The sequence below is a fragment of the Apteryx mantelli genome, chromosome 1 (genome assembly GCF_036417845.1).
Source record: "Apteryx mantelli isolate bAptMan1 chromosome 1, bAptMan1.hap1, whole genome shotgun sequence".
Lineage (NCBI taxonomy): Eukaryota > Metazoa > Chordata > Aves > Apterygiformes > Apterygidae > Apteryx > Apteryx mantelli.
The window spans coordinates 207,608,687-207,629,912 of record NC_089978.1 but is presented as its reverse complement, the minus strand read 5'-3'; the positions used below and the strand labels follow the sequence as shown (position 1 = coordinate 207,629,912).

The following is a 21,226-nucleotide window of genomic DNA, read 5'->3' as shown; positions in this document are numbered from 1 at the left end:
GAAGCTCTCAGTATTGATGCAACTTTTCCAATGCCATTTCTTTCTGATCCAAACCAACACATACGTCTAAGAGAGTACTGCTCTTACAGATAACCTCGTTCTTTGTTCAGAATACATCTACATTCAGTATCTCTTAAAAATCCAGATGTTGATCAGGCAGCACTAGTAACAGCTGCTTGATGAGACTGTATGTCACTTCCATCACTTCTGTTGATGTCCCTGTTTCTACAGGCTAGCAGAAAAAGACAAATTAACTACATTCTAATCAAAATCTTTCAATATTCTTTCCAAACAGTTCAGTGGTGGTTATTTTAGTATTCTTAGAAATGAAACATGCAAGAAGAAAGCCAAATGGATCTGAACAAACACAAAGCCAATTAATTTCAACTAGTAGTTTGTTTTTTAAAGCTATCTTTCTTCTAGCAAAGAAATATAGTTCCTATCATTTTTTTAATCTTGCTTCTTAAAAAAAGCAGAGTTTATGTAATCATTCTGTGTCTGTCCAATTTTTTTTTTAATTATACTTTTCAAATGTTGTTCAAACTGGCAAGTGGATGAAGGCCTCAGAGCTCTTTAAGTTTCTATAAGTTTTGTGAAAACTGGCCACTGGGAAGAAGGCCAGAAGAAGAAAAACCCTCTTAGTACCTCACAGAGGAAAAAAAACAGGGGAATCCAGCTCTTATATTTTTGCACTACATAGGCTTAAAAGAAACAGAAGAGGCAGGCTTACGGAAGGGGGAAACTGAAGCATAGGAGAGAGTAAAGCTATTGAGATATGACTAAGGTGGCATGAGGGTCTGTACTGCCTACTTTAACCTTTGTCTTATTGGCATTATTAATAACAAGTCTCTTGCATACATACATACATATACGGAATACAGAGATTGGTATTATTACTAAGTTTTTTATACATTTCATATACAGGTGCTACTAATGTCATAGGGGGAAAAAAAAGAAAAAAAGGTATTTCTTTTTTTTCAGTCTTAAACAGATCTATAGACCAGATTGTCTTTTGTTTAAACCACCATCCTATAAATACTCAAATGATCTCTCCATTATTTCCTGGCACACTTTTGATCTACTTTAGAATATGAACAGTATTTCTGTAATGAAGAAAAGTCATACCTTGAAAACGCTTTTCAAGCTTGCTATTTCAACTATTTTAGTGAAAATTTCTATTTACTGTACAATGCTACATAGCTTTGTCCACTTGAACACAAAAGCCTGTAGAATTCCTTTTATGAGGGCAGGCACAAAGGTTCTCTTAAGAAAAGAAATAGTGGTTGAATGTTAAATGTAAATAAAACCAAGAGTCACTCTGCAGATCACCAACATTTTAAGATACTACTTTAACAAGATGCAACCTTAAAAGGTCTTTACAAAGCCAATGTGCAAATGAGAAGTCCAGGACTTTCCCACTATCAACTACTGCAGTTCCCAGCACTGAAATAACTTTTTAAACATTAATAATAAAATTAAAGTCATATCAGCTTTCTTTAAAAACAAACCAAGTTGTATTTGAATTTTAACTCAGCTAATTCTCTTTAAAAATTTTCAAATGTACAGAAAAAGGCCCCTTCCCTTTGATGCCATTTCTGCTTACAATGTTCTACAGTTAGGCGAGCTATGGGCACATATTCTCTCAGACATGCTGATCTAGGTACCGTCTTTTCATTTCCAAGGTCATCCATTTTCCTGGAAAAATCTCCAGGATACCATTTCATTTTGTCATCACTAGATTAGCATTAAATGTATGTCTTTTCACTTCCTAGAGGCCTCCAGCAAGCTTTGCAAACATTTCTGAGCAGCAGCAGCAGCAGCACAGATCAGAGCATGGCAGAGGTTTAAGGAATGCAGTATATTTGCATTCAGGTTACCTGAACAAACAGCAGTGATTACTCCTCGCTACAGACCACACACAGCAAGGCAGCACAGCCCAGTAAACACGGTGTTGCCATTGTTCAGAATGTGTCAGACTTTGGGTTAAGCTAGTAACACAAGCCTCAGGACTTGGCAGGCCAAGACAAGTTCAGACCAAGCCTGACTGGAGATTTGTTTTAGCTTGTAACAGCAACTGACCGCTGACCAAATGGCTTAGTTTTAGTGTAGCTTTGTACAATCGTGTGATTTAACACCTATTGTTATGTGCACTTTTATAACTAACATAGCAATAATAAGCAGTTATTTTGTGTAGACTGAATTATCGATGACACTGGACTAAAATGCAGCATAAAGAGGCAAAGGCATGGGACAACTGTAGAAGCCTCAAAAGTCACAGGATGGTATGAAAGGCCCCAGGGCTACAAACAACTCACAAATGCTCAACCACTGGTCAAAGGATTGCAGCCTGGGTGCTGGGAAAACCCTGTTTTAGGTATAACAAAGAGAACAAGTATCCAACATACGTAAAATACACCGTTATATAGTAAATCTGGACTTCAACATGGATTTGCAAGTCAGTGAAGAAAGAACAAGCTGCAGAACATGTTGGCAAACATATAAAAATGACCTAAGTGGATCTCAGAGTGAAGAAGAAACTAATAACATCAACGTCATACTCCTCCCAGTGGAGGACTTAGGATACTGCTGACTGGCCATATCACTCCTCCCAGCTGAAGCCATCAACCTTAGAAGCGTGGGCATAACATCAGAGAAAGGGCAGATACTACAAAGTTTGTGTATTTATTATTCTTACTGTTTCAAATGTTACTATCATTGTAACTTGACTATCAATAATTCTTTGACAGATTGTTAAGACTTTCATTAGACTAACCACAAATTCTTCACTCTGCATATAAAGTGCATTCCTTTTGTCCATAGCAAGATTTTGAGTGTAATAAACTGGTGTGAATTCAAGCAACCTATTCTGCAACTTGGATGCAACAAATTAGTAAGAACAGGCTCTAAGACGAGTCGAAAGAACAAGTGTAGATGGATACATTAGTAGCTATTTTCCCTGCTGTTAGAAACAGAGATTCAAGCTGCATTTGCACACCACCTTAGCAAGTGGCAGGAGAGGATCATGCTGCAAACATGGGAGAGTAGCAGTGGAGAACTTCAGGCTGAGAAAGAATGTACACAAAAGCCCTAAAGCTGGATTCTCTATCTCACAGCCTCCACCAAGAAAACAGGGCTTAGAATAAAATTCATTTATATTATTTTAAATAAGGACAGTCAAACAACATAGTATTAGGAAGGAAAGTAGCAAAGATTTTATATTTTATATATATATATATATATATATATATATATATATATATATATATGCATATACATAAACACACACACACGCTCTCTTCACCTCACTAATTTCCAGTTTCCAACTTTCTGAGAGCCGTTTCAGCATTTCAGTTGTTTGATCACACCAACAGGAGCAAATACCCATTTTTCCCCTTTAGTGAAACACTAAATTGTAAATTAGACTTTTCCCTCTCCTTTACTCAGCCTCTGCCTTGTCCTTTATTTCCTTCCTCCAAATACCAGCAACTATACCCATGTATGTCTCTCTAGATAGGGAAACGGCATTATACAAACCCAATTGTCATTCCACTGTTCTAGGATAAATTTATTGGCAGCAAATCTGGACTTCGCTGTTTTCCATTGGTGCCGATAAAAGCCAAAATAGAATTATATTATGGGAAATGGGGTAGAGGTGTTTTTAGTTCTTGATTAAGCTTTAATTCCACGTTATCTGTGATCATTCACGTTCAAAGAAAAAAAATAAAACGTATCATCTCAACAAACAAAAACAAGGCAGCTTCCTCCTTTATTTTCCACTTGCTTTTAACGTTCTAATGCTTTGATGAGAACACCACAAGAACCTGACCCCTGAAGAAAGATGACCTTACTAAGCAAAGAACTGGAAGGGAACCAATTTTTCTACTTTGTTGTTTTCCACATCTCCTGAAATGCTAAGAGATTATATCATCCCTGCCATTATACTATTACCTTTATAGGGTGGTAAGAGACTTTATGCACTGGTTTGAGTTTAAGCTACGTTTAAAGATCCCCAAATGAAGTTTGTAAAGACAATATTTTATCTGCATATACATACATAATCATTATCTAAATCAATAAATTATAAAACATAATGTGTAGCATTTGTTTTTGTAAAAATTACAGTTCCTCAAAAATAAAATATTAGCATAATTGGCATTGAATATTACCAACTGTGGAAAAAAATTCATTAAGGATACAAACACTGAAAAAACAATCAAATCTGTTTCTTATCATTGCAATGTTATTTTGAAAGAGCTGCTCTGTTACTGATGTAAAATTCATGGCACCAAAATATAAGTACTGTCATGGAATAAAATCTGAGTAGGGGCTTTGAAAAAACAGACTGTCAGAATTAGCTATCAAGCCATCTTCCTGCTGGCGAATACTACTCCAGAGCAATCAGAGCTAAACCAAATGTGCCAGCAACTCATGCCTCACAGTCCAGAGTTTAGCCTATTAATTTAAACCACACCCAGTCCCAATTCAAGTTAATACCTCAGACTGCAAACTCTAATTACAAGGAAGCTGGCATACATTCAGTTCCCTTGCATGAGGCCAACAGCCTCAAAAAAGAAGCCTAAGTAGACATCCAGGGATGCCAATCACCCATCCAAAGCTTTATCTTAAAAACACTCTGAACAAACTAACATGCTCGTTCTCTGGATTTTCTCCACAGGGCCCTGATGCTATGGAAGAACCATCAGAGGTCATACCTGTTCTGGTTCTGCTTTCTTAAGTCTTTCTCAACTCTTGCACTATTATCATTATCTTAATCATAATTAACCACATCCTTGTTCAGATTTAAAAGGCACACCGTCAATATGATTAATACCAGTTTCTATTTTAAAAAACTCAGTCACACTATTCTGCTTAAAGGTATGTCCTCCAGAAAAATTAAGTGAAGTTTCCTTACCCATTTCTTGATGTTATACAAAGAAAATGTAAAGCAATATCTAGCTTTTTATGAAGCTCATAAATAAACGAAAAAGACAATGTTCTGATGCCACTTAACTCTTTGGTGTTACAACAGTCATGAGAGGACTTTCTTTTATCTTTTTCATAATTTTATTTTTAAGATAACTTTACTACTTGACATACTTCTCTAAAATGCCGATTAAATGTTTCAAAGGGAAATAAGGAGATAGCACAACAATGCAAAAATGTCAAATTCTTTGATTCAGATGTGGAGCAATGAGAAGTGTGCATTATTTCTTTTTACACACATACAATCTGAGTCAAGTTAATGTGTGACATTTTCCTCAGTTGTAAAGAGAGAATATCATAAAAAGCTATTTAATAAAGACCTTGATTGTTTCTAAACTATTTTCAGATCTTCACACAATAAGTATATAAACACAACTCAGTACTATTTTAATATAATATAAGCAGAAAAAAAAATCAAAAGTAAAGTCTATTATTTAAAGATTAAAATATTTTTGATGTTTGGTTTGCTGTGCTGTTAAGAGACTCAGGTTACAACACATGAGGATATTTTATTTTAGAGCCTCCCCATAATCAGTCACACTATCTTAATATGTAGCATGCTGTCCTAAAATACAAGGAATATCAGAAAATTAACATATACACAGTTACCAATAATGATGCATAAGATTTATTACATATAATGTCAACAGTTTACTGTGGAGAAAAGCAACTTTTTTTTAAACTACACAGTTTGAATTCACAGCCTCAGCCCACAGCTCTGGTGTCCTTTATTTCTTTTGTGTTGCAGGTGATGAGGTATTTTCGGAAGGACAGTGCATTAGTCTCATTTAAACAGCATTGCCAAGCTTGGGGAAAGAAGGGACGTTTGTACCAAACGCCTGATCACTGCACTCTCTGAAACTGCACAGTTACTGACTCCAAAGCAATGAACTTTGTTTTTAAATATTGCTTGCTTCCAGTGTCCATTTTCTTTCATTTTCCTACAGCCCTGTTGCCCACAGCAGCTAAGACACACTTACCTCTACACCCTCAGCTATGTTACCAGGATGGGCACAGGTGGTGGCTAATCCAAGGTCAGAGAAGCTGGCAGCAGACACAGGACAGTCCAAGCACAGCAAACCAAAATGAACTGGAAGGCCCAAGGCCTCCTTACAAAGAAAATCAGCAACATCTGGGGATTACAACACTGAAAAGGCTGCAAAAGAGAAGTGGCTAAGGCTGCAAGGCAGCGGTGGGACTGCCAGGGACAGAGAACATCAACTTTGCCAGAAACAATGTCAGAGCAAAATTTCCAGCCAGACTCAAACTTTGTTTCCCTTACAAATCCACCCAGTGGTGTCAATACATACTGAGTCTATTAACCATCACTTGTGGCCATGATGGTCAGTTCTCCAGGACTTAAAACTAGGCTTACTATCACATCTGGTTAGTCTTAGATTTTCATAGTCTCTCCTATGAGCCCTACTGAGACAGAGGAAACTTTCCAAAAAAGTATGTTTATTTCAAATAACAAATGCAAATTAAAACAGAGTGTAGAATAAAATATTATACTCTAAATTTAATTTAATTTAATTTAATCCATTGAGTTTCTCCTACTCTACTATCCAAACCACATTCTTATTTAATTAACAGTGGACTATAATATGACTACTGCACATTAAGCATTGATACATGGAACAAATTATGATGAAAACAGAAAAAGTCTCAGAATAAATCTTTAAATGTTTTCCCTTCAATATACATATTCAGTTGTGATTTATGTTAATCTTCCTTTTAACTGCAAATATTAAAGTACTTTTTTTTCCACTAGCCTTGCAAAGTACAGGACAGGCTTTTACTTTATCTCAAGTTCTAGCAAAGTTAAAATTAGGACAAGATATGGCACCTTGTGATACACAAGCTACTGAGAGCCATTTTAGAAACTCAGAATTAGATCTGAATGATCAGTTTACAAAGTTAAGTTCTTTATTCCTAAAACAAAGCATAAAACAATTTTTTTGTGGCTTCAGAAGTAAACATTATAGAATACAATTATTTAATTTCTCAATATTAATAAAAGGACAAATCATTTGATCTTCTGCACCATGTTTACTGTAAAATATGCAGAAAGCTTGCCAGTTCTGATGCAACATTTTCAGATAACCTGATCAATTCTCAACAATACTTGTTTTAGACAATTGGGAAAAAATAGGTATTGGCTATTAAAGAGTTTTGACAGTTTCTAGATGCTGAATTTACTGAGCAATGACACAACTGGTAATAGCAGTGAGAATGCAATACTTGAAAGTAATCGAGCAACACTGAAGACCAATGCAATTATCTAACAGATACCTAGTGAATTAAAAGATGGTAACCTCAGCCTAGTTCTCTATAGTCATGTCCATGTCACAACAGCTTAATCAAAATTGGAACACATACTACCATCTTTTTATGGGCTATTATCCCAGAGCTTTCTTATTCTGTTCCAAATTCTTATGTAAGTGGAAAAATAAAGAGTTGTGTCTAATTTCTACACAAGGTATGTAGATTAAAAAACTCCATGAAAGTAGGTTGTTTTCCATACTACTTGAGTACGCAGCCAGCACTACTCTAATCCTCCAGTTACACAATCTTGCATGTTAACCAAGCACCACCACCATGAAGGGAGTCCTTTTTTTTATCCTGAGTGCTTTTTGTTGATTATATAATACAAGGACTATATCAGATTTATACTTAAAATTATCAGCTTATTCAGCTTATTTTTTTCGTTATACTACCCATTTACTATACCCAGACTTATCATATTGTTCCTAATATTTGACAAAACAGATAAAAAGCTAGACCAACATTGCCTTGCATATCAACTAGAACAGAAACAACACTTAAGTGTTAGGTATTTCATACACATTTCAATTTTACATGCCTGTGCTTCTAGGTCAGCACTTACCTGGAAGGTCAACTGGGTAAACTAAGTATCTTAGCATCTCTCTCACATTTTAAGTCAAATTAAGATTCATAAATTGTGTCTTCACATCTAGTTTATTTAAGAGACTTCACTGGCAAGCATGCTCAGATTATGTCTAATCCACAACAGCAACACTGTGTTCATCATAAAGCTCCCTGTTCACAGGACTGATGGTCCCTTTTGATTAAAGAGTGACTCTATGATATGTGCAGCACTGGAAGCAATTACCAAAACCTTAGGTATCATCTTCTCAACCCTGTTGACACAAGTCATTCCATACAATCTTATATATTAAGCATTTCTAGGTAACAGCAAGTATATGAAAATCTCTAATTTACATAGAAAAAGAGAGGCAGATCTCTTAAAGCATTTGACTGGACTTTGATTACATGTCTATGACCAGTATCATGAGACTTGGAAACCCACACTTGTTGGAATACTGTCTTACTAATACACAAGACAGGTAGCCCCAAGCAACAAACAGCCATTAAAAACAACAACAAATAAAACCAAAGAAAAATGCTTTTTCAGCTACTATTATCTGTACGGATGATTCCTATTCCTTTGAACTAGATCTCAGAAGAGTTTCATGAAGCTTCTGGCCTTTTCCAAGCTCCTCTGACAAAGCAGTGATTTTAAAATATTCACACGGCAACAGAGGTGTCTGTCATACTGTGCCTTGTGACCCCAGAAAAGGGAACTAGAATGAAAGTTTAAGCCTTTTATTTCCTTTGGTCCCTCACTCATAAAAATGCTGAATTATGACTGCTATGCTAAAAAAAAAAAGAAGTTTCCTTTTAACTATCTTAACAGCCTCATTTTGATCAAAACATTGTCCGTTTTTGGAACTTAAGAGTTACTTGGCCACAAACAACCAGCATGTTGATGCCTGTGTATCAGTAACACTTCCATAGCAAAGCTTCCCTTTTAATCACTTGTCCTCTAACTCCAGTCTTTTGCTCTTAATAATTCAGCAGAATAGATATAAAGCTACTGTCCTTCCCTCACACCAAAGCCTAGAACACCCTATAATCCTGCGACTGACACTTGCTCATGGCAGGTTGAAATAATAAGCTTGAAATCACTCAGGCATTGTATCTCTCATTTCACAGATGAGTGAATTATTGAGCTACTACCTAAGCATGAGAACTGAAGCTTAAAGGAAGTTAGTTATTCACAGCAACATATGGAAAATAAACAAAACCCTCAAATTCATGGCTTTAAATCCAAAGCTCACTTTGGCATCGAACTCAGGCCTGCAGGTGGCATTAAAGTCTACAGGAAAGTAGCATTTCAGGCACACCCATTCCTTCAGTCCATCCTACTCCTTGGCTAAGGCATCCCTCCCAGCCCCTTCTTTCTTCTTTCCCTTCCTGCATTTGGGCTTACAAATGAGTATTTTATGTATGGTATGATTCTATATGATTGTTAAACTTCAGATTGACAACTAGGTTCACTACTGATCCAGATACAGGAACACTGCATGTTAGATCATTCAAGCCCCTTTTGGATCTAGGCTTACAGTTACAGTCAGATGTTTGCTCCTCTAGTGAATAGGTCTTTAAAAATCTAAAAGCTGCCACAATAATTCATATCAAAGACCTACCTAGGCCTGTACCATACCACTAGATACCAGAAACATATCCTCAAAAATGAGCATAGAAGTGGATCACTCTATATTGGAAAAAGCTTGCATGACAGTGTTTCAGGAAACACTGGCTTGGAAAGTCAGAAAAATTGCATGTGCAGTAATATACTTAATAACTACTGACGGTTCTAGTGTCTATTCTTATCCTTCTTAAACCTGTTTATAATTTGGCCTCTATAATATCTTGTGAGGACACATTCTGCTGTTTGTACTGTATAAAAAAAAATTTTTTTGGCATTAAACATGCTCTCCGGATACCATAGTTTTGTCATAAGAAGAGGCAAATTATTTACTATTCACTTCCATATGAGTAAAGATTTAAGCACTTCTGTGAAATACCTGTTAATTATCTCTACTTATCCGAAAAGCACTAGTCATAAGTGAAGCTGCTGAATATCCTTGATCACCTTTACTACCTCCTTCATTAAACATTTTCTAGTTCTACTACATCCTTTTAGAGATGGTAAGATGAGATCCATATATAAAATGAGCACAAAGTGTATTTATATAGTAGCACAATTTAGTTTAAAAGATTTTTTAATTAGCTTTCAAACATTAAAATAATCAGCTCTTAAAAAAAAAAAAGAAAGAAAAAAAAAGAAAGAAAGAAGTTGTCCCAACCCAATCTATTCAGGGGTTTTGTTAATATGAATTCAAATAGTTCCTAAATGCCTCTACTATGACACTCTTTTAATGCTCTTTTAAGTTTGTTTTTAATTTAGCTGCCCCTTACAGTATAAATACTTTTCAACAGTTATATCTTGAGTCGGACATTATGCTCTGCTCAGGTTTAAATTAAGAATTGCTTCTCCTCATGAGGTCTGACTATGTGTTCCCCAAAACAGTCCATTGTATAGTTTAACAACACATTCTGAATTATGTCTTGTTATGATATTTACTTAATTTGGAGAAGTCTTCCATTCATATATTTTTACTTCCACTATAACTAAAGCTCCCTTTCATGGTCAAACAGTCAGTAGGAACACTGTAATCCTTCCAGGTAGTCATGGAATTTCAATCCATTAAGATGAACACCACCTTTGTGAGACATCTAATACTTAACATTTTTGACTCTGCGCTTTAATATAAAGGTCACTTCTCCATCTACTTTTTACTCTGTCACTCCTATATTGTTTGTTCCCTATGACAAAAATATACTGATCACCTTCTTTTAGTCAAGCTTCTGAGATCATGTGTCTGCCCTCATTGAAGAGAGACATTCAAGTTCACCCATTAATTTATAGGATTTCATTTTGTTTATTCGGTTTAAATAAAGTTGCCATGTTATGTACCTTGCTTACCTATGACTTAGATACACTTAACTGGCATTCTTTTAGTTACTTTCAACCTGAGTTTTAATAACTTATATTTTATCATTTTTCTGGGATTCAAATTTCTATAGTTTTGCTTCTACAGGATACACGATCCCAAACTGTCTAACTGTCCCTCATCAAAGGCAGTAAGTGACCACTGGGTACTTGTACTCTGGTAGGAGTGAGAAATATAACCAGTTATTTTAACGCACTTTCATAGTTCCATGTTAAACAATAAAGCAGGCCTAGCCCACTTAACTACCTACAGTTCAGCAGGACAAACGAAGACTAAGTTTCTGAGGTTACTGAAAAGGAATTCAGAATTTTATAGTAACCTGAATCTTTCTTCCGTGAATGTTTAGGCATGAAAAGCCTGATGAAAAGCAGCTCTGTACAGTAAACATCTGTTTCCTTTCTTAAAGACTCTGGAAGAGGGAGGAGCATGATGCAATGAAAAAAGCAATCAGAACCATCCTGCTCTACTGACTGTACACACTCCCTTGAAGATGCAACTTAATAATGTATTTCCTATTCTTACAGCAACCTTTCAGGCAACCAGTCACAGAAGCACTTCAATCATACACATCTACAAGCTCAGTGCAATGACCTAAGGATTTCTTCTACAGTGATTTTATACAAACAAATGTAGATGTCTCAGCCCATGAAGAATGAATAACATGTCACGTATAGGTGAACAAAAGCAGGAGGGCAGAAAGTGGGAAACAAGCAAAACAATGAAATAGAGAAATTATGGCAGGGGGTGAGGGGAAGGAAGAATGATGAAACAAGACCAATGAGAAGAAAAAAAAAGATGTACCAAGAGAGGATTTTCTTTAGAACAACAAATACAAGAACAGTATATTTTTAGAACAGTTTGAAAATTAGTAAACAAATTCTTTTAATATCAGAATGTATCATACAGATATTGTACCTAGACAGTTCTGACCTTTTTCTCTGCAACAAGTACAATAGAGAGATTAAATCTTTTTCCTCAGGGACAGGAAAATATCATTGACTTAACTACAGAGTTCTCGCTTCTATTTTAGAAAACTGCAAACTAAGCATTGACAATAGCTCAAGGCAATTGAAGCCCTTGATTGTTTTAGTCTTCTACATTTAAATTAGTGATTTTTTAATCAACTAATTTTAGTTGAGGAAAACTGTAAGGAACCAATACTAACAAGAAGCATTATTTCACAAGAGCTTGTTGTGTGGTTTGCCTTTAACCAACAAGTTCAAGGTGAGATTCCCTTCCTTAGCAGTAACACTCAAAGAGATTCCTCAGCTGAACACTACTTCATTATTCAGTCTTGATATAAAAATCAAGTCTGACAGCTGGTTTGCTAGACAAAACTAGAAAATGTAATTTTTAGGTATATGCACCATTTTAATTATAGGATTTTCAAGTATGTAGGCTAAATTCCAATTAAAAATGGTATACACATAACTCAAAAGTAATTTACTATACTTAGAAGTGCACTTTTAAACTTAAGTAGATCATTTGCTTCAGCCCAAAAGTTTATTCATAATGGTTTTTGTTAAATACAAATACTTTTTCTATGGTTATCTTCGGCTCCAGCAGACATAGACCATTGTAATAATGCCCTGTAATATGTGCTTTATTACTTTATGCTTATCTTTCTAACTATTTCTTTGCATATCTTCTGCACATTATCACAAATCCATTCAAATACAATAGTTCCCAAAGAGGGAGCTCATTCTTAAAAAAAATATTACTGGCATGCAAAAGGGGGCATAAGAAGATCACTACCAAAGCTCTGGCAACTTTAAACAGAGCCATTCCTCTCACCATGTCTAATAGGTGACTGTTGAACAGATAAAAGTAAGAAATGAGAAAGCAAGAGTAAGTGTCACATAAAAAAAAGTGGGGATAGGAGAACCAAGGGTTATCACTTTGAATATATGAAAGCTGAGATCAGCAGTATTTTAGATATAAAAATATAGGAATATGTAAAGATGCATATATAAAGGCTGGTTTTTGTTCCTTCAAATCTCAGTATGATTTTTTTTTAAAGTCTAGCAAAATTGAGCCCCAGTCCTGAAGTCCCCATAGTAAACTAGTGAACTACAACAGAATTAGTTATTGGATTGTCATCATACAGGCTAGAATGCAAAGGTAAGATCTGGGCAGAATTTTAACAGGAATCATCAGGTAAGAAGAGGAAGTGACTGTGCAGCTAACTGCTATATAATTATGCTTTCATCTTTAACAGGCCTATCCCTTTCTTCTGTGCAGGATCAACATCACATCATTTGCTTTCATTAAATATTGGCATAACTTGGGGGACTAGTCTTATGAATTTTTCTCAGTCCTTCTCTTGAAAAGCTATTAAACAATTAACAACTAACACTGGTTTCCCTGACAATCTTTACTGCGTCATTCTAAGATCAAAAAAGGAAAAAAAAAAATAAAAAAGCCGCCCCATATTGTTAATACAGTTCTTACATTCTGAATCCAAATTATCTGCATCTTCTCATATCCCATTCTTCAGGACAAACAGTCATTGCACTGTGAGCTGTACAAAACTAAACAGAAGTAGAGCAATTTTCATTGACCAGCCCTTCTCCATAGCATTTCTCAATTCTGAATTTCTCTGTCTCAAGTGAGCGTTAGAAGCCTAACTTATATGGTCTAATTTAAATTATCTTTTTCAATAGATGCCCACTATGGTCAAGTCAAGTATTTTACATGTTAAAGAAAAAAGGCTTTTCAGGAACTTGTATCTGTACACACCGCGTAAGAAGAGCACAGGAATGATATTTCAGACTCCCTTTGTGGAGGGAATCAAAAAAACCTGGGCTGATTGTTTATTTCAGAACTACGAAAAATTTGAGATGCGTCGAGAGCATTACATCAGTCAGGAGATATTACACAGAAGTGTTCCTCAAGGGCAAAGGGAAGCTTTAGACAGCTCTTTTCTGCAGGCCTGTGCCAACAAGGGAAGAAGGGGCTCCTAACAGATGTTTTAAGTCATCATTTACATTCTCTTAGAATCCACTTACACATTTCAGTTGAGGGGCAGTTACAAGATTGCCTCAAACTTTGAAGGTTCATATAGGAATCCCAAGAAGCTTTTTGTATACACGTAGCCTTTGCTCAGTGAACAGAATACATCCAACAAATACCTATCGGCACAACAACTACCCATCAGATGCAGGTCTTAAGTGAAACAACCTAGCTGTCCCAGCGACACAAAATAATGTTTTTATCCAAGCCTAACACATTTGAGGAATCATTAAAATGCTTGCGCAGTTTCCTGGACACCAAGTAATTCTCCAGTTTTTTTCACCCACATTTAGACCAGGCTTCCTTCAAACAAAAATGTTTAAATAATTTTTAATTTCTATAATATATGTACATATAAATATATGTACATATATATAAACACACACACACATTCAGTAGATGATAGTAATATCCAACAGTATTCTCACAAAAGAAAAACAGAAAAGGAAGTTAGATAATATATATTATCTAAAGCTCATTGTCTTTCTTATGCAATCACAGCCAGAGACAAAAAGGGTTTCTGTAGAGATATAGATTTACTCTTTTATTACCAACATTAAGAAGAGAAACAGATAAGAGTAAATCCATCCAGTAAATCCATTGTTATAAGAAGCATGTGCAGTTTCCACTGTCCTAAAGATCATTAGTTATAAAGGCAGATGTAGTCCACACCAACCTTTGCCTCTAGCTTCTTCAGTGAAAAGACAAGAATCCTGAAGATTACAATCTTCGAAAAGCATTTTAAAACAAAAATCAATTTTTAAACACAAAAACCTAGTCTCTTAAGAGAAGAGTAACAAAAAAAGTCTTGTGTTCAGTTCCTCAGTAGGACCAGCAGTTCTCCACTAAATGAGGAAACGGAGATAGTTCAATATGTTGAACAACATTCTCATTAACCCACACTTCTCTCTCTTTAATGGAACTAGCTTATCTAGATACATTTGCTTCTACAACTCTTACTACTCCAAAAAATGTTTGAGATTGGACACTAACTTTATCTGAGAATAGTCACATTGTAAGGCAGCAAGCAAAAGTTGAATATTTGCTATAGATAGCCATAAGAACAGGTCTCTTTCCAGGTTTTACTTTTGTCCTATGTTTGGATTATCTATGGCCACCAAACAGAACTGTGCGTACACCTTACAATCTTCTTTTTCACCCACAGTAAGTTATTAAAACAGTCAAAAAGCACTTTTAGAATACCATTAAGAAGCTAAGTAATAAAGAATTTTTTTCCTTTATGTTAACATGTAGGAATACAGAGGAGTTATCCAAAACTAAAGGCTGGACCAAATCAAATTAAATTATTTTTATCAAACCAAAATTAAATTTACTATGCAACCTGATGTTCCTTTTTACCCAGTAAAGATTGCCATATATATCTTTAACTGCAGTTGCCGGAAAAAAAAAAAAAAAGTCAATAGCTTCCAGTCTGTCACCTTGATGACAAAAGGAGAAATGACTAATGTTTTTCTTTCAAAATCCATGGCCAGGTCTTGGCCATAAAATTTATTACCATCTTACTTTATAGTTACAGTAAATAACAGAGTTAAACAAAACAAAAAAGCATTCCAGAATACAAGTGGCCTTGTCTCTCATCATGATAGTTACTCCCCAACAGCTCACCTCAATATGATCTGAAACATGAAATTAAGTTATTTTCCCTCCCCTACTAAGGCACTTTTGTCTAATGGAATTGTGTTGAACTAGGGTTTGGGGATTTTTTTAATAAAACAAGTGTTATTGAAAACAATGTTGTCAAATATAACTATTACAAATGAGATTTAGGTTTCAGAGATTTAGGTTCATTGCCTGTTCATAAAAGGCATTAATCTTGGCAAATTCTTATGACCAGATAATTCTTTGATAATAGATGCCCTGACACTTATATGACAGTAACTACTTTCAACATACAAATCTGCGGGTGGACTTCTACCGAATATTGGAAATTCTGGAGTCACTTCCGTTTCAGAACATGTTATTAGAGCTGTGGGAAGATTTCTTACTCAATGACATTGGGAGTATCAAAACAGAAGAACTAGCACACTTTGTAATACACATGCTAGTTTACACTGAAGTTTACTTTAGATTTCATCAGATTCTACAAACAGTCTTTGACATGTTTTATTATCATGATACAAAGGAACATTAGACTATATTACTCAAGCATTTAAGATCAAACATATCACAACTCCAACTTAAATTTCTGTAATCTCAATACATACAGTTATTTACTTCTTTGCAAAGTAATTATTAGTATTATATCTAGACAACTAAAATCAACCTTTTTTTCAGCTGAATCTTTCTGTATGTTGATTTTTTTTCTTTTTAAGAAGGAGCAATGGTAGTTACTAAAGTCTAGACAGACGTAAGTGGACAAAAAAACAAGGCAGAAAGTTAGAGCCCTACAATACAGTTAGCCTAATGAAATCTTAAAATTCAACAAAAACAGAAGGCAAAGCACCATTTAAAATATTCTGAGCAAGAAGACAAAAGGCTATCATGGCAGAAGACTAATAGGACAGTAATAATTCCCATCATCACATTTTGAATAAATACCCAAACCAACATTGAGTGGACTTCATAAGCTGAACCAGTCTAGGACAACATGTGGCCACAGATCACCAGTAGCCCAAAGAAAAACTACAAAAGGCATTGCACACATAGATGCTTCCGTCCTTGCAAGACAACAAACGAAAAGGTTTGGATGGGATTTTCAAATGTTTTGCAAGTAAAAAATAAACTAAGCTAATGAAAGCCACTGTAACACTGTGCAAGATGATGTGGGTATTTTTTTCTCCTCAGAAACAGTGAATCATTTTCACAGATTAAGACCCTACAGTGATGTCATATATTTAAAAACCTTGATAACTGTACAATGCATACAGGTCCAAGATGATGTTAGTTATCTGGAAGTGCACAGTACAAAATTCTGGCACTCTCCATGTTATCTAACATATGTACTCTTCACCACTATAAGGCAATATTGGCATGGTCACCATCATCTGTTCTGAAGACCCCAATATGCTCAGTACTGCTTAAAAAGACAAAACTAAAAAAACACTCTACAAGAAAACTGAATTTTGAAGCAGCAGTCTTCATGTTTGGTCTTCACATTTGCATCTACGTATTTAACACACTTAATCCTCTCCAAACATTCATATGCCACACAACATTAGCTGAATTTTTCTACATACAGAACTCTATTGTTAAACTTTTGGTAGAAATTGGCATTAAAGAAGAAAAATCTCTGCTTGGGTCCTCTTTTGGTTTTTGTGATATTCATTTTGTCCTTAAAATCAATTGGAAATAAAGTCAAGCAAAATAAAAATTATAAAGATAGATGTTTGTTCCAGCTTAAGCCACTACTAGTCTGAATATAAACAAGAGCTTACATTTCTGCTGAATGCAAAAGTTAGACATACCTCAGACCACTTCTTACATAATTGGGTTCTGTTAGTGCTGAGTAAAGGACAGCAAACAAGCTTGTCTATCTGTGAGCAAGTTTATCTCTGAACACAGATGGGGCATCTGTTGAAAATGCTATCTCACAGACCTCTCTCAATGCAGACCTCCATTTTAAGGAGAAATAGTTCACAGAGGACCTGAACTAACCATTCTGATTAATCTTTTGCCTGATCCAAAAAAAAACAACACATAAATCATTTGTACATGCTGCATGCAAGTCCATCCATTACCAAAACCAAGTGCTACCCATTATTTTAAAACAGTCATACTACATTATGCTTCTTCAGTAGTCTGGGTAATTGAATTCAAGAGGCCATCTCTTTTTTTTTATTATTATTATCACATACAGTTTTACATTTAGCCTTGATTCAAGACAAAGTGCTTTCTCTTCAGAACATGAATCACTTACCTTTTCATTTCTTATTCTTCCCACAATATTACACAAACACTATGGATTCAACTCCACCAGTTCTCATTATTGACTTAAGGGGTCAACATTGAGCAGGCACAGGACTGATTTCACAGCCTTCTGTGGCAATTAAGGTCATAACAGACAAAAAGCTATTCAGAATGAAAGAGCACTGCATTTTTTTTTCTTCTTGTGTCATCATCTTAATACTATTCAAACAAAAGCCTGCAAGTTACAATGCCATGCAACTCTCCTAGCCGATTCTAGAAGAATACTGCAGTTCCTTTGAAGCACATCATTACCAGCAATAATTGAAGTTGCTCTGTAAAGCTATGACCCCAACAGACAAGGGTCTTCCTAAAAGCTACAGTTAAAAAAAAAAAACAACAACTTTGGATTCAAAACTGTGTAACAGTTATTACTCTGATCTTATGTTATAGAATTTGCACCTCCTAAATCAACATTTTCATTTGCAGCTACTGTGTATTTAATGTGCACCGCAGATGATATACAGCTCTATAAGATACTAGTATATGCTGCAGCAGTTGCATTTAAAGCAAGGCTAGAAAAAAGGAGAAAAAAAAGAGCTATTTCTGCAGAGATTATTTTCTGAAACAATGTCCAATACTAGCTTTACTTTGTGGGCCTAAACTATTTAACCATATATAAGGAGACATATAATTTTGAAAGAAGTTACCAAAGTAGTATAAAAAGATCTGGATAGCATAAAGGGGGTTTGAAAAGAATCATATGTAGTAGCAAAGAAATGATGGCTCCGTCGTCTACGGCAGCAAATCCACTGTTTCCCAAGGCAACTGAACAGATTGGGCCATTGCATCTGGAAATGCCGACTCAGTATGGCAAATAGCCAGCTACTGACTGTGCACCCTGACTTAACAGTAGCCAGTTTCTTCAGCAAACACAAAGAGAATACCAGTTTTGTGTCTGTTAAAGCAGACTTCTAACAAACTCATTCAGCAAGACATCCCAAGGCAGCCCTGGTAAGAAACATCAAATGTTGTATCATCTAACAGGAACAGTAATTTTTTAGTAACCTTGTGGTTAAGATTCAGCTGAAAGCTACAAATACAATTCAGAATCTAGAATTATAATAAAATTTGAGATTTTTCTGTTTTCAAAGTGGCTAAACAAATCCATGTAATATTAAAAACTGACTTTCTGAAGGCTTTTAGAAACAATGGAACTAATCCAATCATACTGTGTATCTTGTATGCAAAATCTGTTTCCCTCACAACAATAACAAATTCACATAACTGAAAGCACCACGTGGCTTTCATACAACACTGGAGGAAACAGCAGTAGCAGGACAGGATGTGGATGAAAGTTAACTGTCAAAACCTGATGACAACCACAACAGAATTACATCCCATATTGATTTTACCCACCTCAAAGGGGGGGGGAAAATTAATTATAAAAAAAAAACAGGATGGGGGGAGGGGAGTGTTTTCATTTGTTTCCATAGAAATCAAAAACTTGCCCTAGAATCATTTATGGTAACACACAGCAACATCTTTACCCCATTACCTATACATATATACATCCATCCGCCATGTCCAGCTTCCCAGCTCTTAAGACTGGCAAACTAAGAAGAGAGAGATATGAGGAACATCTGTGGAACATGTCTCCGTCAGAAAAAGGTAGGTAGACTAAATCCCCAAGGTACAAAAAGAGAGACAAGAATCCAAGTGAGGCATCATGCCAATAAAGTCTCACTGAACAAAACATAGTAAAAGTTAATGAAAGAAATGCATAATCCTATGAGAAGAAAAAGTAAAAGAAGCAGAAGTCCAAGGCCACAGTATCCTAATAAGGACTCCTAGGAAAAGGCAGTTCAAGCAGGAGTGCGATGGAGATGGAAAAATGTTCTTAAATGTTCCAGTGAAAACAGGTATTGTGAGAATGAGAAAAGATGAACTGGACAGTGATAAGAAAATGAGGGTTACCAGGAAAAAAGAGGGAAAAATAGCTAGTTACTAGAAGTCAGTTTCTGCAAGCCCAACAGAGATCTTAAAAAGATATAAAGACACAGAGGGTAGGAGCACTCACAGGAGAAACGGCTTCACCTAGAAGAAGCACTAGTGGGAGAATTCCCAGGCAGTTAGACACATCTGGAAACAGGAAATACTCTCACAGCACTGAGAAGGAGGTGTAGAACAGGAATGGTATATGGGGCTGTCAGGACAAATAAGAAAAGGATTGTCTATAGATGGGACAAGACCATTAAGCGAGAGAGAGACCACGGAACAAGAAGCACCCCGAGAGAAAGAAGGCCATTACGATGAGAAGTCCAGGGGTAGTTCAAAAGGGACGTGAGAGGTGATGACCACAAAGACCAAGACTGTGCGGATCCCCAGACCAACACAGGTTTCTTAGAAGCTCCAGGAGAAAAGTACCGCAGCGATCTCGGGAAGGAGACAGCGGAGCGCCCAAGAGCAGGCTTCGGCCGGGCAGGAAGGCAGGGTCTGCCCCACAGCGGAGGAGGCCTTGCCCCGGGGTCCCGCCTCGAGACCCGGGGGGTCCCGGGGGAGACCTCGAGACCGCCCGTGGGGGCCGCGCCCGGCGGCGCGGGGGGAGGGGTAACGGCCGCGGGGCTTCCGTTGAGACACGGCCATGGGGGGCGGGGTGGGGATGGGGGCAGCCCTGAGAGACGTTACCGCGAAAGGGAGGGGGGCGAAAGCGGGAGGGAAAGAAACTGTCGCCGGCGGGAGGAGCGCGAGCGGCGCGTGTCCCACGCAGGGGGCTCGCTCCGCTCCGCTCCGCTGCGGCGAGGCAGCGATCCTGCCGCGGGGGGGTCCCGCAGGGGGACGGCGGCGGCGGCGGAAGGGGAGGCTCCGTCCCGGCGGGTCCGGGCTCTCCGTACTCACTTTTTGTGCGGCGGCGGGTGCTTGTCCCTCCTGCCGGCCGCCGCGGGCTGCTTGGGCCGCCGCCTGCGGGCCTGCAGGACCAGCACTGCGGGGCGAGAAGAGGGAGAGGAGAGGGAGATGAGCGCGGGGTTAGCGGCGGGCGGGCGCGCTGCGCTGCCCTCCCCTCGGCTCGGCTCGGCTCGCCTGGCCCCCGCCCCGCGGGACTGCCGGCCGGCACGGTACCTTTGCGCGAGCTCATCGCCCCGCGCCGCTCCGCGCGCTCCTCCGCACGCGCGCGCGCCGCTCGCGAGCTCGCCCGGCCCCCGCCCCGCCCGCCCGCCGCGCCGCCACCGCGCGCCGCCACCGCCACCGCGCGCCAGCCGCGTCCGCGCGCCGGGCGCTGGCCGGCAGCAGCAGCAGCGGCGGCACCCGCCCCGCCTGCCCTCCCGCCGGCTACTGCGCAGGCGCAGCGCCGCCGGCGGCGCCGCGGCCGGAAGGGCGGGGGCGGCGGCAGTGGCAGGTGGCGGCGCAGCGCGGCGGCAGCGCACCTGGCGGCCCAGCTGGCGCTGCCGTGCCGCGGGGGGCCGTGCCCGCCGCCTTGGCCTTTC

General features: G+C 37.9%; 1 protein-coding gene across 1 annotated transcript in view; it reads right to left on the bottom strand.

The window, feature by feature from the left end:
• Window positions 1–20,919, bottom strand: part of SRPK2 (SRSF protein kinase 2) — a 159,975-nt gene extending 139,056 nt beyond the window's left edge. The window contains exons 1-2 of the mRNA XM_067316543.1: window positions 20,862–20,919; window positions 20,640–20,724 (exon numbers count right to left, since the gene is read on the bottom strand). Coding sequence (XP_067172644.1) covers window positions 20,640–20,724; window positions 20,862–20,877 — 101 coding nt within the window. The 5' untranslated portion in view covers window positions 20,878–20,919. The remainder of the gene's footprint in view (window positions 1–20,639; window positions 20,725–20,861) is intronic.
• Between the last annotated feature and the right edge of the window lie 307 nt (window positions 20,920–21,226).